A 16891-nucleotide genomic window follows, 5' to 3' on the forward strand; every position below is an offset into this window, starting at 1 on the left:
ATGGGTTCGATGACGGTTTGGATGTACCGTGCACTATTCAGTGTCCCCTCGACGATCACCAGTGATGTACGGCCAGTGTAGGAGATCGCTCCCCACACCATGATGCCGGGTGTTGGCCCTGTGTGCCTCGGTCGTATGCAGTCCTGATTGTGGTGCTCACCTGCATGGTGCCAAACACGTATACGACCATCATTGGCACCAAGGCAGAAGCGACTCTCATCGCTGAAGACAACACGTCTCCATTCGTCCCTCCATTCACACCTGTCGCGACACCACTGGAGGCGGGCTGCACGATGTTGGGGCGTGAGCGGAAGACGGCCTAACGGTGTGCGGGACCGTAGCCCAGCTTCATGGAGACGGTTGCGAATGGTCCTCGCCGATACCCCAGGAGCAACAGTGTCCCTAATTTGCTGGGAAGTGGCTGTGCGGTCCCCTACGGCACTGCGTAGGATCCTACGGTCTTGGCGTGCATCCGTGCGTCGCTGCGGTCCGGTCTCAGGTCGACGGGCACGTGCACCTTCCGCCGACCACTGGCGACAACATCGATGTACTGTGGAGACCTCACGCCCCACGTGTTGAGCAATTCGGCGGTACGTCCACCCGGCCTCCTGCATGCCCACTATATGCCCTCGCTCAAAGTCCGTCAACTGCACCTACGGTTCACGTCCACGCTGTCGCGGCATGCTACCAGTGTTAAAGACTGCGATGGAGCTCCGTATGCCACGGCAAACTGGCTGACACTGACGGCGGCGGTGCACAAATGCTGCGCAGCTAGCGCCATTCGACGGCCAACACCGCGGTTCCTGGTGTGTCCGCTGTGCCGTGCGTGTGATCATTGCTTATACAGCCCTCTCGCAGTGTCCGGAGCAAGTATGGTGGGTCTGACACACCGGTGTCAATGTGTTCTTTTTTCCATTTCCAGGAGTGTATAAACCTAAGAATTTGATTGAGTCAACTTCTTCTATACCTTGATTGTTATGAACAATCTTAATCTGTTCTCATTTTGACTGTTTGGTTTTAAATTGGGTCATGTGAGTCTTAGATTTGTTTAGATTCAACCCATTTAGCGTTGTTTAGATTCAACCCATTTAGCTGATGGCAAGTCTCTTAAAGTACTGAGGGTACTGACCACAGATTTGGGAATTTTTTCTGAATCCTGATTTTCAACTAAGACAGAAGTATCATCTGCAAACAGAACTGATTGGGAGCTGATATTTAATGGTAAGCCATTGACATAAAAGAAAAATGGAACTGGACCAACACACTGAGATAATTTTTTTTTCTTTTTTCCATTCAGAAAAATAATATGCGCCATTTAAAGAGATGCCAACTGTTTGCTTTCTGCTTCATAGGTAGGATTTAAGCCATTGCAGAACACTGCTGCTGATGCCATACTTTTCAGGTTTGTAAATAAGTAATGCATGTTTTGCAGAATCAAACACCTTTGTGAGGTCACTGAAAATTCCTGCCATCTTATTTCTCTTGTCAAATGATGTGCTTATTTTCTCAATGAAACTGCTCACTGCAGCTGTGGTGTTTTTCTCCTGCTGTAAACCAACTCGACTGTTTAGAAAAGCTGAATATTTTGCAATGAAGTTTTGGATTTGAGCAACAGCAAGTTTTTCATATATTGTTGATATGACTGGGGGGAATTGAGATAGTATGATCATTTCCTATGACCTCTCTTGATCCCTTCTTGAAGAGTGGTTTGAGTTAAGCATATTTCAGTACCTCTGGGAAACAGCCCTCTTCAAAGCATTGATTTATTATTTGAGATAGTGGGATTGCAATTTTACTGTGTACTGTTTTAATAACCTTGGTTAGTATTCCATTCCAACCTGCAGATTTTTCTGTTTCTTAATGTTAGAATAGCATTTTCTACTTCCCCCACAGAAACTTCTAAAAATTTTCAGAGTCTTCACTTAGGCCAAAGGGATTTACTTTGTTGTGATAATCTGTAACATCTACATCAGACTTTGCTACATTTGTAAAGAATTCATTAAAGTACTCTGGTATTTGAGTTGAACTTACAATAGTTTTCCCTTCAGTGTCATTTTTTGAAATTTCTTTGTTACAGGCTTTAACACGTAACTCAGATTTAATGACTGACCTCACAGCCTTTGTCTTATTTTTATGATTTAAAATCATCCTGTTATTTGCCTGTTGTTTTGTTGCCTTGACAACTCTTTTAAATATGGTTTTATAGAGTCTAACATATTCCATGAAATCAATGTTTTTATTGTATTACTATGCTGCTACAGTGACATAATGGATCACACAAATGCCTAGTAATCAGGATACCTGCTGTCAAGTCCTGGCTGTAGCACAAATTTTAATTCATTTCTTCAGCTTCTATCATGATTGTAAAAGCGGAAATACTCTGTTTTCAAATGTTCCTTTACAGAGAAAAAAACCATGAGTATGGCCCCAGCTTAATTCTCATACCACTGAAAAGATGAGTGAACATGAGAAACAGCTGAAGAGGTTAAAACTTAACAAAGCCCCAGGTCCCAATGGTAACCCTATCAGATTCTATATCCAATTTGCAGCTGAGTACACCCCTCTGCTAATTTTAATCTATCCTAGACCACTCAAATAAAAAGCTGTGCCCCCTTTTTTGGAAGAATGCACAGGTCAAACCTGTCTAAATGAAGGGCAGTAGAAGGGATTCACAAAATTACTGCCCAGAATTCTTGATATCTATTTGTTGTAGGATCTTATAACATATTCTGAGCCTAAACATGAAGAGTTATGGTCTCTCCCTGCCAATCAGTGTGGATTTTGAAAACATAGATCATGTGAAACCCAACTCGCACTTTTCTCACATGACATCCTGAAAGCCATAGACCAACACAGTCAGATAGATAGAGTATTTCTCGATTCACAGAAATCATTTTACTCAGTACCATGGCTATGCTTCTTATCAAAAGTGTGATCATATGCAGTGTAAGATGAAATAGGAGGGCTTATCAACAAAGACTGAGATTGAGTTTTTCAGTAGCTTTTGTGATAGTTTCCTGTCCTCTCACATCATTTGACTTACTTGGTATGCACATCCGATCTTCCTCTCCAGATAGTTGGCCATGTCGATATCCAAAAACTTCTTCTCTGAAGAATAAAGCTGGTTAAGGGAATTTACCAGACTCTCTCTCTCTCTCTCTCTCTACTCATGAAATAAGTGGATACTTGCAGAATACTTTTAGTTTAGTCTTGGTATATTTCAACTTCCACAAAGAACAAATTCACTATTTCTCACATAAATATAAGAAGGTCAGCAATTCAACCGATTCATCTCACTCGCATTAGACTCGATTAAATACATTTACAATAGTGTATGTTTAACAACCACATAATTTATGAACATGTCTTGCTTCTAGCAAGTCCAACCCAGGAATTACTTGAAAGTCTAATCTCTTTTCTTTATTTATCCTAAACAACCATCACAGTCACTAAAAGCACAAAATTATATATAAACACTCCTTGTTCTTCTCTGCACATACACTGAAACTCTATGGATCGAACAGCAGGTACTTGTCGTCCACCGTTCAGCCACTGTTTCCACATTTTGCTCGTGACTGTTTTTAGATCTGCACACAGAAACATGCAATGCACAGTATGTTGGATTCACTTCACTCACACTTCTATTTAAAATATTGTCTGTTTGGGGTGGAGGAAGGCCAAGTAGTTCTAGAATTTATGCAGAAATTCTCGAAGCACTACATATTCCTCCCCTCAGACTGAACATGCGATATTTTATATACAATCATTATGTACATTTATATCACATATAACAATAATTCATATTTCAACATTATGCCTTGTTCTTTTCATAACCATGAATACCCTTTTTTTATTATTTAGCTGTTCCTTCTTTCTTTTTTTTTTTCTTTTCTTTTTTTTTAAATTATAAAATGTAAACATTTCAATCAATACTGGAGTTTGTTTTCTTATATCTAGGAATCATGAGGACTAAACCTTTAGTTTCCAATCATAAGCTCCAGGTGTTCATGACACTTGAATACTTTATTCTTTATTCTAATTCTGTGTACTATTTTTTCCTTAGTATGTACTAGTACCATTATTTATAGTAGTTTGTAGTCTGGAGGAACTCTGGGCAACTGAAAGTGTTCTTTTGAACACCTTTAAATTCACATAAAACATAATAATGCTGGTGATATACAGAATTCAAATTTACCAGAATAACTCCTATTAAATGTGAGACTTCTGTCATGATACTGTCCTTTTCACCTAGGATCAGTACCTATACCTTACATGTGGGTTGACCCTATGAGTTCACTTCCTCCTTCCATTCTGGTAGGTATGCCCCTTTATAAAACAACCCTATTCATCAGGCCACAGGTCGTCCTATCTCTATGTAGGTACACCTGCCCTATATCCTTAGCACATGCCGGGTATGCACCCCCTTATCCTTTATGAGTAGGCCTGACGGTTCATTACCCTAGTACAGATCTTCATGTACACTCTGTCTTCAGGCCACTAGTGGCCCACCAGGACCATCCAACCACTGTGTCACCCTCACTGAGGATGCGGATAGGAGGGGCGTGTTGTCAGCACACCGCTCTCCCAGTCCTTATGATGGTTTTCTGTGACCGGAGCCGCTACTATTCGGTCGAGTAGCTCCTCAATTGGCATCATGAGGCTGAGCTCACCTCGAAAAATGGCAACAGCACATGGCGGCCCGGATGGTCACCCATCCAAGTGATGGCCACGCCCGACAGCGCTTAACTTCGGTGATCGACAGGAACCAGTGGATCCACTGCGGCAAGGCCATTGCCATACATCTTCATGTACACTATAATTAAATATTTCCTGCTTCTTAGCATCTTACTTAATACCCTAGAGTCCTTTACTTTTCAACTTCTATAATCTTAGTAGATACTATGTCTACACGTATTATTCAACTCATGGTAGATACTGTTTCTACCTATATCTGTGTGTGTGTGTGTGTGTGTGTGTGTGTGTGTGTGTGTGTGTGTGTGTGTGTGTGTGTGTGTGAGTGTGTTGGCTTTTCATGTAAATAGGCAATGTAGAACCATCATAATAAAAACAATGTGTGCATCTTTCTAGATGTACATATATCTTCTATGATGGCTATTCATGTAAACAGGTGATGTAGAACCATCATAATAAAAACAATGTGTGCATCTTTCTATATGTACATATTTTTTCTCCCCTAAAACAAAGAGAGGGTGTTCATGTGTAATGTCCATAGGGTGCAGCATTCTCATGTGGACAGATTGGTAGTAATACTGTATTTTTAGGTGCTGTTTGTGTTTCACATACCAAACAAAGGGGGTGACACGAGAGAGCAGTATGGCACAATAAAATTCTGTGTTCATTTGTACCATACAGTCATTGAAACTTACAAAAAGCTCCAGCAAGTGTATGGAGATGATACACTACCTCAGACAACACTGTTTATGTGGTTTGAGGACTTCAAAGAAGGCCAATGTGTCTGTGTTAAGCAATGTAGTCCTGGTGTTTTGGCTTCTGCTGTGACTGATGTCATCATTAATACAGCTACTGTGATTGTCCTTGAGGGTTGGCAGATAACATTAAGTAAACTCAGTGAAGTGTTGAGAATTTCATATGGCAGTGTCTTTATGACTGTGAAGGTTATCTCCATGTGAGGCATGTTTGTGCCCATTGGGTACCACGTCTGTTGACTCATGAACAAAAGTCTGTACAAATGGAAACAAGCCGTGATGTGCTGCATCTCTTTGCTTATGGGTGGATGCATTAACTCAATTGATTATCTATGGTGATGAGTTGTGGCTGCATCATTATGATCCTGATGGAAAATGGGCACAGTGTAGAAATTGCCAGGTTCCCCAACACCAAGAAGCGAAAAGTTGTTCCATCTGCAGGAAAAGTGATGGTGATCACAATCTTTGACTGACATGAACTGAGTTACCAACATGCAGTTCCCCCTCAAACTACTGTTACAGAAGCATCCTATGCATCATTATTGGCCAAACTGATGAACGATATTCCAAGAAAATTATCAAATTATCACAACTTCCTCAAACTGGACAGTGATTTCTTCGTGACAATGGCAGTGCTCAAGAAAAGCGACTCAGTTCTCAAGGACCTGAGAAAAAAATGCCCTGTACCTTGTGTTGGAGGACCAGCAGATATGCTGTAAAAGTGCATAGAGATGCTGTAAAAGTGGATTCAAATAGGAGGGGTGTACATCGAAACAGAGTAATTCACATCTGTGAAAAAAAAAAAGAGTCTGTCTTTGTTGATCAGTCCTCATATGTGACTGGATTGAGGAGTTTTTGGTACAGAGGATGCAGCATCTTATATTGGATATGGAGTCATCAACAATTGTAGAAATTACTTCAGGCATTCCTCAGGGAAGGGAGGCATGTTGGGTACCTTGCTCTTCATATTGAAAATTGATGATCTTGCAGTCAATACTAACAGTAACCTGAGACCTTTCACAGATGATGCAGTTATCAACCCTAAACACCATCTGAATGAAGATGTACAAGCACTCAGTCAGTCCTGATAAGATTTAAAAGTGTGCAATGATTGGCTGTTTGCTTTAAGTGTTCTAAAATGTAAAATTGTGCACTTCACAAAAAATTAATAAATAAAATATTATCATGTGAACATAATATTAGTGAGTCACAACTAGAATCTGTAAACTCATACGTATACGTACTTGGTTGTAACACTTTGTAGGGATATGAAAGGAATAATCACATACGCTCAGTCATGGATGAAGCAGGGAGCAGACTTCAGTTTACTCATAGGATACTAGAGAAATGCAATCAGTCGACAGAGGAGATTGCTCACAAATCACTCATGCGACCCATCCTAGAATGTTGTCTATGTATGTGGGACTGATACAAAATAAGACTGGCAGGGGATACTGGAAGTACAAGGAGAAGGACAGCACGAATGGTCACAAGTTTGTTTCACACATGGGAGAGTGTCACTGAGATGTTGGAAAAACGGAATTGGCAGTCTCTTGGAGACTATCCCAAGATTGTCTACTAACAAAGTTTCAAGAACTGGTTTTAAATTATGACTCTAGGAATACACTGCTACCCGCTACATATCACTGCCATAGTGATCATGAGGATAAAATTTGATCAACTACAGCATGCGCAGAACCATTTAAACAATCATGTTTCCCACACTCCATACTTGAATGGAACAAGAGAAAGTCAAAATAACCGGTACAGTGGGATGTTCCCTCTGCAGTGCACTTCACAACAGTTTACAGAGTATAAATGTAGATGCATATAAGATGTAGATGCCCTCAAAGTGGTCAGGTCTATTTGTTGGAGTTAGGTCTAACATATTTCCATCATGATTGGGTTCTGAACTATCTGTTCTAGACAGTTTTCAGGGAAGGCATTTAGTAATGTTTCACAGGATATATTGTCACACCCACCACAAACAAATGATTACAGTATCTGTGTTAAAGAAAGCCCCCTCTTCATAGCGCAAATGACTTTAATCGCAGATGTTAGTCACCCTTTCACTCAGCCTCCTCTGCATTTTCTCCTGACACATCATGAAGGAAAATTGGATTCACAGTGTTGTACAAACAATTTTTGAAATAAATTAAATTCCTCATCTAGTGTGTGCCCTTGATAAACTTCTTCCATAATTTGCCAAGTAAATTCTCTCAGAACAGCATAACGAAGACTGTATTTTTCGTTTCTTATCTGAATCTGATTAACGGGGATGCCTCATAATGACAATTTCAAGATCATTGTGAGACAAACAATTTATTATGTGACCCACATCTATTTTACAAAAGACAATTGGATTTAGAAATAAATTATCAACTGCTGTTATAATATGTTCTTATATTCTTGTTGTGAATGTGACTGTAGGGAACAAACCAAAACTGGACATCTGTAAATCTAGATGCTCTCAATTAGTACCATCATAGATTAAATCAGTTTTGAATTCTCATTCTACTTTGACTTTCCAGTTATTTGTACTAAGTCTTATCAGTACCCTTTCTAAGTGACATGAAATTTAAAATGTTTTTTCTTTTTTTGTATGGTAACTTGATATTGGCTTATATTTCTCTTCATGGACCTGTTCAGTTTTTGTAACTTCTGAATATCTATAGGAGTATCTTCTGATTTTTCAGTTCTCTCTCATGATATGGAAAGTTCATATTCCTTATTTAATGGGCCTCTTATGTTTCAATGAAAAAATACAAAAGCATTTTGATTTTTTACTGTCCTTGTCATATGGACAGTTGTCCTGCTGCAAGATACCATTGCTGTCACGGAAGACATCAGGCAAGAATGGAGGCAGGTAGTCTACAATAAAATGCAAGTACTCCATAGCTGTTATGATGCTTTCAGTTAATACCACAAGTCCCATGAAAGCCCAAGTGAGTGTCTCCCATGGCATAATACTGCCACCCTTTGTCTGCATCTTTGACACAGGGCATATTTTGAGCAATAGTTTGCCAAGATGATGGCATATCCATATCCAGATATGACTATCGACTTGATGTAACTAAATTCGTGAGTCATCTGACCAGGTGACACATTTCCATCGATCCACAGTCCAATCTCAGTGATCCTGTGCTCACTGCAATCATAATAGACAATGTGGGTCGATATAGCAAAACACAAGGATTGTCTACTGCAGAGTCCCATATTCAGGAATGTGCCAGACTGCCCGCTAGCTATCTTGCTTTGTGGAATGAACAAGTCTCTGACCTGTTTTGAGATGAGTAGTGGCTGTCCAATACCGTGTTGCCTACTGATGGTTTCATCATCCTTCACCATAGATGCTACAGCAGTAGCGCATGAACAGCAGACCAACTTTGCAACTCCTGAAAAACTCATTTCAAGTAGCAGGGCTATAATAATTTTCTTTATGCTAAAGTCATTTATATCACTGAATTTCTCTATTTGCAGATCATATAATCTCTAGTCTGATCCCCACTCACTTCTTCTATGCTTAAATACTTTTATCTAGTTGTCTGTAATGCCACACCAGCTGGCATTCAACCTCATGATGGACAGTGGTCCTAATGTTTTGGCTCATTCGTGTATAACCTCTTGTGTTCGTAACCAAAATGCAGTAAACTATTCCTACAGTTAACATTAAAATTCACACAATTTATGTGCAAACATCTGTAATATATGCATTCTTACTGTGACCTTGTTATATGTGTTATAGTTATAGGCTACAGAAAATCTGAAGATCAGCATGTGCGTGCACACACACACACACACACACACACACACACACACATACACAGATTGTTTCAGGATCAAAACTAAAAGTTATATCAACTCATTTTTCTTTTTATTGTTACATATTTTTCCTAGAGTTAAAAATATTTATCTCAGTTTCATTTGTTTTAAGATGTGGAAGCAGCATGAGAAAGAACAAGACATGTTGTACAGTAGAAGTTTCTATTACACCATAACCTTTTAATTTATAAGAAATATATGTGTCCTTTTGGGCCTTTTCCCCCAACTTATTAAAATGCCTTTTTGCATATAATTATTATAATATACCTGAGAGTAGAGAGTTTCAAAAATATTCATTCCTTTACATCAAGGAATCAAGGATTTGAAAACTGTAAATCACAACGCACCACTGGCAGAGTTGGGAATGGATTCCATCATGGCTGTAGAGATCAAGCAAGCTGTGGAAATCACATTTGAAATATTCTTGACTGCAGAAGAAGTCCGAAATTTAACCCTTTCATCAATTGTAGAAATGGCCAAAAATTCAGCAGCTAAACCAGAAGTAACAGTTCCTGTAGGTAAGTGAATAACACTTCAAACATTTTAATGTTAAATCATTTCCATTCATTCATCAGCAGAAACTAACTTTTGGAAACCGGTGCATTAGTTTGTATATCATGCTTGGAAGAATTACAAAAAAGAACTAACTTTTGCAACTGTTCATTTCACTTTATAAATATATTAAATACCATTTACACTTACTAACTCCAGCAGCTGTCATCTTGTCTATACTAACAGCCAGTGTAATTACCTTTTTACATAATAGGCTGTGTCCTGCAAACCTTTAAATCTTGAAAACCTGGAAAAAGCTGAGAATTTTCAAAATTGAGAAAAAAAAAGAAAAAAAAAAAAACAGAAAAATCTTTAAATTTTATTTAAAAACCTAAACTTTTTTAATTTTTTCAGAACAGCTGGTATATTATCAGTTTAATCCGTCTATGGATACCTGTTGGTGATCCAATGTTTACACAGTGATTGGTAACTGTTTTGTACTTGTCAAGTTGTTGCGTAAGGGAGGAATCTGAGGAAACTGATTGGTGCTACTGTTTGAGAGGTGGAAGAGATGGGAGAATTCATTGCTTTGAAGTCTGGCATCAAGTACAGATAAGCTACTATAGTAGAAATACACAGAAGTAATAAGCTTTTATAGAGATGTTCGTATCCAGTTTAATAAAATATTTGAAATTACATTAAGCCTATTGTAACACTTACTATATCAACCGTTAGCTTGTTGTAGTTGGCAGCCATAAAAAGCAAGCTGTCACAATCATGAAGAGTAATAACTTGCACCAATATGTATCAAACAGATCTATGGAGGTGAACAACTGTTTGATGGCAACAGACTGACACAATATTATGAATGAAGAAGTTAAAGCTAGCTGTTGGTTTTACCATGGGGTAATCCACAATCTAGTGTCTATAAATCTGTAGTTTATGAGTTCTTGCTTAGCGTTTTCATCGAGCAGAGTGGCAATAACCTTGAGTAATAACGAAATAAATTTAGGCTGTTGTAACGCAATTATCTAACCAGAGGAAACGAATGACATTTTACGCATTTGTAATTGTGTCATTTTGCAGCATTTATACAATTATCAGTATTAAGTGATTATTCACCTTTTTTATGTACTCTCCTGCTTACATTTTCTTCTGTTCACAACATTACGGGAAGTTTATAATAATTTTTCTCACTTCACCCTGTGTCATTGACATTGTGGATATGGATGGGCCAGAAGTAGCTTCTTCATTCATCATTTTTTCCACTTGCACACCTGCGTGAAAAAAGTTAAAACAAGTGACAAGCGAAGTGAAAGTCGTGACAAATTCTGTATTAATACAGTCAAATTGTCTTCAAAGCCATGTCCAAATTTCCAAGATTTTGTGGAAATTATTTTAATATGCTCACGTGGAAATGCTTCTGTTGAGTGAGGCTTTCCTGGAAACTCCAAAATTATAGTTGAAATTCAAACAGAAAAAAGTCTTATGGCTAAAGATATACATATGACAAAATCCAAGTGCAAATGGAGTTGACAAGTTCAACATTGACAAAAGTCTTCTACACTGTTTTTGCAAAGCACATTCTTTGTATAAAGATGATGTGAAACATAAGGCAAAGGAAGGTAATAGAGAAAAGGAGAAGTGGTTATTGAACAAACGAAGGCAAGCTAAAATCACAGAAAAAAACATTGTTGATAGAAGCCTCAAAGATTTTTGCAAAGGTACAATATTTAAAGGAATGATTTTCTCATATTTATCATGGTAGATTTCTACAGTTTGTTCCCCTGTGTCAGCAGGTTATTATGGATATCTCTACATAAAAACAGAATTTGTAATTTTTTATTTTTCATTTTTTACTTCCTGTAAATCAGAATACAGTATTTAATATTTTAAAAATATTTTAATTTGTACCTGTGATTTAACTAATAAAGAAATAACTTGTGTTCAATTATGCATATTCTAATAATTATCAATATAAAGCTTTGAAAAATGGATCTTTTAGTCTCAAATTTAATAGAAAACCCTGTAAGAAAAATTAAGCCAGTCCACATTAAATCCTAACAGTATTATTTTATTTATGTTTATAAAATTTTTTGAATGTAAAATGGAAAATATGTATGTCACCTCACCATTTCTGCTCATCTCATAAATTTTAGTATAATTGAGAGATGCTTGGAACTGTATTTATGGCTTTCAGTGGGAGTAAGTTGCTGTGCCACTAGATGTTATAAATTTTACCGTATATTTACATTCTGAAACAAAACGCATGTGAGAGGAAGTAAAAGGAAAACATGTGTATTTGGTTTTCATTACTACATTTAAAATCACATAACAAACATATGGTAGTGTATCTGCTACACTTTGTTAGACATAAAATATCGACTGAAGCTATACTTTAGTATGGGGAAGCTTTGACAATGATGTAAGGATGATTGTTAGTGTCATGTCAAAGACTGCTACTACAATATGGAGATTTTGATCTGTTGCTTACATAACTTTGTACAGCTGATCTGCAGAAAATATTTATCCAAGCTAAGCTATGTGATTTTTAAATACTGTGCAAATTTGTTCATATTGAGTACTAAGCTCTACGTCTGAAAATATTTGCATGTGACTTTATGTGATTCCTACCCACAGAATTGGCAGAACAGACATTACACTTTCAGCTAACAAATATGACTGCTCATGCTAGTGATGAATCTGAAGATACATGCACATAAGTAGTGTCTACCCAAAAGCATGTGATTTCATCATTACTGATTAGCAAGGGAGGTGGAAGTGTAACTACCAAGTCTAGATGCACTATGGGACAAGTTGACTGCAACAGGTTTATATGGAGCATCTCTTGTTAACTGCTTACTAAACATCATAATGCTCTACTAAACAATCTCAGTGGATGTTCATGAGATGTAGAGTGTAGTTACATGAATGGTGCTGGTGTCAGAGATTTGGAAATTGTGATGCATTATGGGCTAATGATCCTTCCTGACATAAAAATGGAATTTCAAATGACTATCACTGAAGACCTATTGTTCAGACCATGAGGCTCAGACAAACTATTGAGCAAGTTTGAACAGTGACTAAGGTGTAGTAGTTTGAGGTTGTTTTTTGATTTTAAAAATGTTTTCCCCTCCTGTAAGTGTCTCAAAGAATTGATGTGCACATTATCAAAATTTCTTCCTCAAATTAACGACTATGTTTGACAGTAGTAGACTTCATTTGGCCAGGAATGCCAATTTTGCCAATCCTAGTCTGCTTTTTGTGTCCTCCTTGCTCTTCCATCATAGGTTATATTGTTGTCTAGGTAACAGAACAACTTCATCTACTTCATGATCTCCACTTCTGATGTTAAGTGTCTCACTGTTGTTATTTCTGCTACTTCTCATTTTTTTCATTTTTCTTCAATTTACTCTCAGTCTTTATTCTGTACTCATTAGAATGCTCATTCCATTCAACAGATCCTATAATTCTTCTTCACTTTCACTGAGGATAGCTGTGTCATCACCAAATCTTATCATTGATATTCTTTTACCTTGAATTTTAATCCCCATCTTGAAAGTATCTTTTATTTCCATAATTGTTTCTTCAATGTATAGACTGATCAGAAGGGGCTGAAGACTGCATCCCTGTCTTGCACTCTTTTTAATGTGAGCAGTCCATGATTGGTCTCCAAGTCTTATTGTTCCCTTTCAGTTCTTGTACATATTGTATATTACCTGTCTGTCTCTAAGCTTGCCCACATTTTTCTCAGAATTTTGAACATTTTGCACCACTTCACATCATCAAATGCTTTTTCCAGGTTGACAAATCCTATGAACATTGCTTGATTTTTCTTCAGTGATTCTTCTGTTATGAAATGAAACATTAGAATTGCCTCTCTGTGCCTTTACTTTTCATAAAGCCAAACTGACCATCACCTAACAAATCCTCAGTTTTATTTATACTACTCTGCAACTTTGATGTATGTGCTATTAAGCTGATTGTGTGATAATTTTGCACCTGTCAGCTCTTGCTGTCATCAGAATTGTGTGGATGATATTTTTCCAAAAGTCTGATGGTATATTAATGCTATTGATCTTTTCTGCCTTATTTGGTATTAAAGCCATCCAAAGCTATTTTAAATTCTGATTTTAATACTGTATCCCCTACATCTTCCCGACTGATTCCTGTTTCTTTTTCCACCATGTCATCAGACGAGACCTCCTACTCTTGGGATCTTCAGTGTACTCTTTCCATCTATCCCCTCCCTCCTATGCATTTAAAAGTGGAATTCCCACTATACTCTTAATGTTATCGGCCTTGCATTTAATTTCACCAGACGTTATTTTTACTTTTCTGTATACTGAACCAGTTCTTCCAACAATAATGTCTTATTCAATTTCTTTACATTTTTCATACTGTCGTTTCATTTTAACTTCCCTGCACTTCATACTTATTTCATTCCTAATTGACTTGTATTTCTGTATTCCTGAATTTCCTTGTACATTTTTGTACTTCTTTCTGTTGTCGACGAACTGAAATATTTCTTCCGCTACTCCTGGTTTCTTCACAGTTACCTTCCTTGTACCACTGTCTTTCTTTCCAACTTCTGTGATCGCCGTTTTTACAGATGTCCACTCTTCTTCAACTGAACTGCCTACGTAGCTAGTCATTATCACAGTGTCTGTAGTTCCAGAGAATTTCAAGTGTGTCTCTTCATTCCTTAGTACTCCTGTACCCAACTTCTTTGCACATTGATTCTTCCTGACTAGTCTTGTACTCTTCGGCCTACTCTTCATCATTACTAAATTGTTATCTGAGTCTATACCTGCTCCTGGCACCTTATAATCCAATATCTGATTTCGAAGTCTCTGCCTGGCCTTTATGTAATCTAACTGGAATCTTCCCATATCTCCCAGCCTTTTCGAAGTATACCTCCTCCTGTGATTGCTGAGCAAAGTATTTACTACTAATAACTGACGTCTGTTCCAGAATTCACTTAGTCTTTTTGCTCATTCCTACTTTCAATCCCATATTGTCCCATATCCCTTTATTCTACTTTGCCCTCATATAATTTCTCTGTCTCTTTATCTTCTGCTTACAGCATCAGCATTTATACCTGAACTATTGTTGTTGGTGTTTGTTTGCTGCTGATTCTGATGAGAACAATCCTATCACTGAACTGTCCACAGTAACTCACTCTCTGCCCCACCTTGCTATTTATAATGAACTCTACTCCTGTTATATTATTTTCTGGTGCTGTTGGTATTGCTCTATATTCACCTGACCAGAAATTTTTGTCTTATTTTCATTTCACTTCACTAACCTTCACAGTATCTAGATTGAGCCTCGACATTTCTGTTTTCAGATATTCTAGCTTCCCTACCATATTCAGACTTCTGACATTCCACATCCCAATTTGAAGAAGATAACTCATAACATAGTCAACTTTTTTCTCATAGTCACCTCCCCATTGGTTATCCCCTCCCTGAATGGGGGACTAATCTGTAGCCTTTCACTAATGCAGAGATCATCATGACACTTTTTCAGTTACAGCTGTCATGTCCTGCATCCTCATTCCATTGATCATTGCTGATTTTTCCCCTTTAGGGGCAGTTTCCCACCCCAACAGCAAGAGAGTGCCCTGAACCTCTGTCCAGTCCTTATCCCTCTTTGACAGGGCCATTGGCAGAATGAAGTGACTTCTTATGCCTGAAGTCTTCAAACCGTAATTGCTGATGATATGATTTCTATTCAAAATGTAAGCAGTGGCAGGGTTCAAACCAGGGTCCCAGGATGTTTTGATTACTGGTGAAACACACTACCCCTAGATCTTGAAACTCTGTATGGAGATCAATTTCTGCATGTGAAAACTGTGTTAGCAGTAAAGGCACAGCTTAAGGTTAATGTAAAAGACAATGATGAAAATAATCAATATGTTACCATACTTGCTCAAAGAAACTGTACTTGTAAATTAACCGATACATAATAAAAGATCATAGTTAAAATTAATGAATAACTAAACACTCATAGTCATGTTTATCTGTCAGAACACCTTTTTAAAATAATTTTATCAATATTTGTTTATTTATGTGACAATTTGTCATTTTTTGTCTTAAGGTGATCAGGCAATATCTTCTAACATCAGAGTATCAGGTGCTCTCATGAAACTGGAATCAATGAAGACATGTAAACCACTTAAACACCCGTGCCTGCCAGGAACCCACAATGTATATGTATTCCCAGGAATTGACGGAGATCCAGAAACTATGCCTATTCTCTCATCAAAGATTTGTGCAGCTTCCCTGAAATGTTTTCAGCATGGATTCTATGAGGAAAATGAGTACAGGAGTATACATGAGATCGCGGAGTTTGCTCTGCCAGTAAGTGCTATCAAGAGAACTGCTTCTTTTACTATTCTCATTTTTCTGTTTATTTTAGTCTTTATCCAGCTAAATAAAGCACCACTTTACATTAGTGCAAAACTTAAGAATCAAATGTATCTGATGTTCTACCTGCCCCCTGTCTATTATTTACATCTCAAAACTGCTTTCAAATTTACTGTAGTAGCTAATGGAAAAGGGTATATAATTTTCATATTCCCAGGTTTGTTGTTGACAGTGATACAGATTCAAAGAATATCAGTTTTTCTTGTATCATGTTACGATTACAGGTGTCTGCATAATATAATTACCTAGAAAAAAGACAGAAAATAAGCTTAGTTAAAGTGAATATAAATTCCTTTCATACTGCTATGCCCATAATTAATTATAGATATTGTTAGCATTGTTTATTCATTTTATTCATTTATGTAGTCCTTATAATCCTACATGTACAGAATGTTCACAAGGTTACTGGGCATGGTTAAGTCTTTACAATATGAAATACAGTTTGTATTGCATTCTTAGGGAGTAGATATTTAAGTAATTTAGCAAAGAATCATATATACAATAAACATTTGCGACAACATACAAAGTTGAATATTCATAATGGATATTTATTTTTATTGTTTAGTTTCTAGGTACTCTGTTAGACTATAAAAGCAATGATCAAATAAATATGCCTTTAGTTCAGCCTTTAAACTATTGAGTTTATTTATTGATTTAACATGGTTAGGCAGATTATTGTAAATTTTTATTCCAATATGA

General features: G+C 37.3%; 1 protein-coding gene across 2 annotated transcripts in view; it reads left to right on the forward strand.

Moving 5' to 3' along the window:
* The window catches only part of LOC124545218 (fatty acid synthase-like), a 435708-nt gene that overhangs the window by 372018 nt on the left and 46799 nt on the right, over positions 1 to 16891 (forward strand). For both annotated transcript variants that reach the window (XM_047124086.1, XM_047124089.1), the window contains exons 33-34: positions 9581 to 9787; positions 15864 to 16126. In XM_047124086.1, the coding sequence (XP_046980042.1) occupies positions 9581 to 9787; positions 15864 to 16126 (470 nt within the window). The remainder of the gene's footprint in view (positions 1 to 9580; positions 9788 to 15863; positions 16127 to 16891) is intronic.

This window comes from Schistocerca americana, chromosome 8, assembly GCF_021461395.2.
Source record: "Schistocerca americana isolate TAMUIC-IGC-003095 chromosome 8, iqSchAmer2.1, whole genome shotgun sequence".
Taxonomy (NCBI): Eukaryota; Metazoa; Arthropoda; class Insecta; order Orthoptera; family Acrididae; genus Schistocerca; species Schistocerca americana.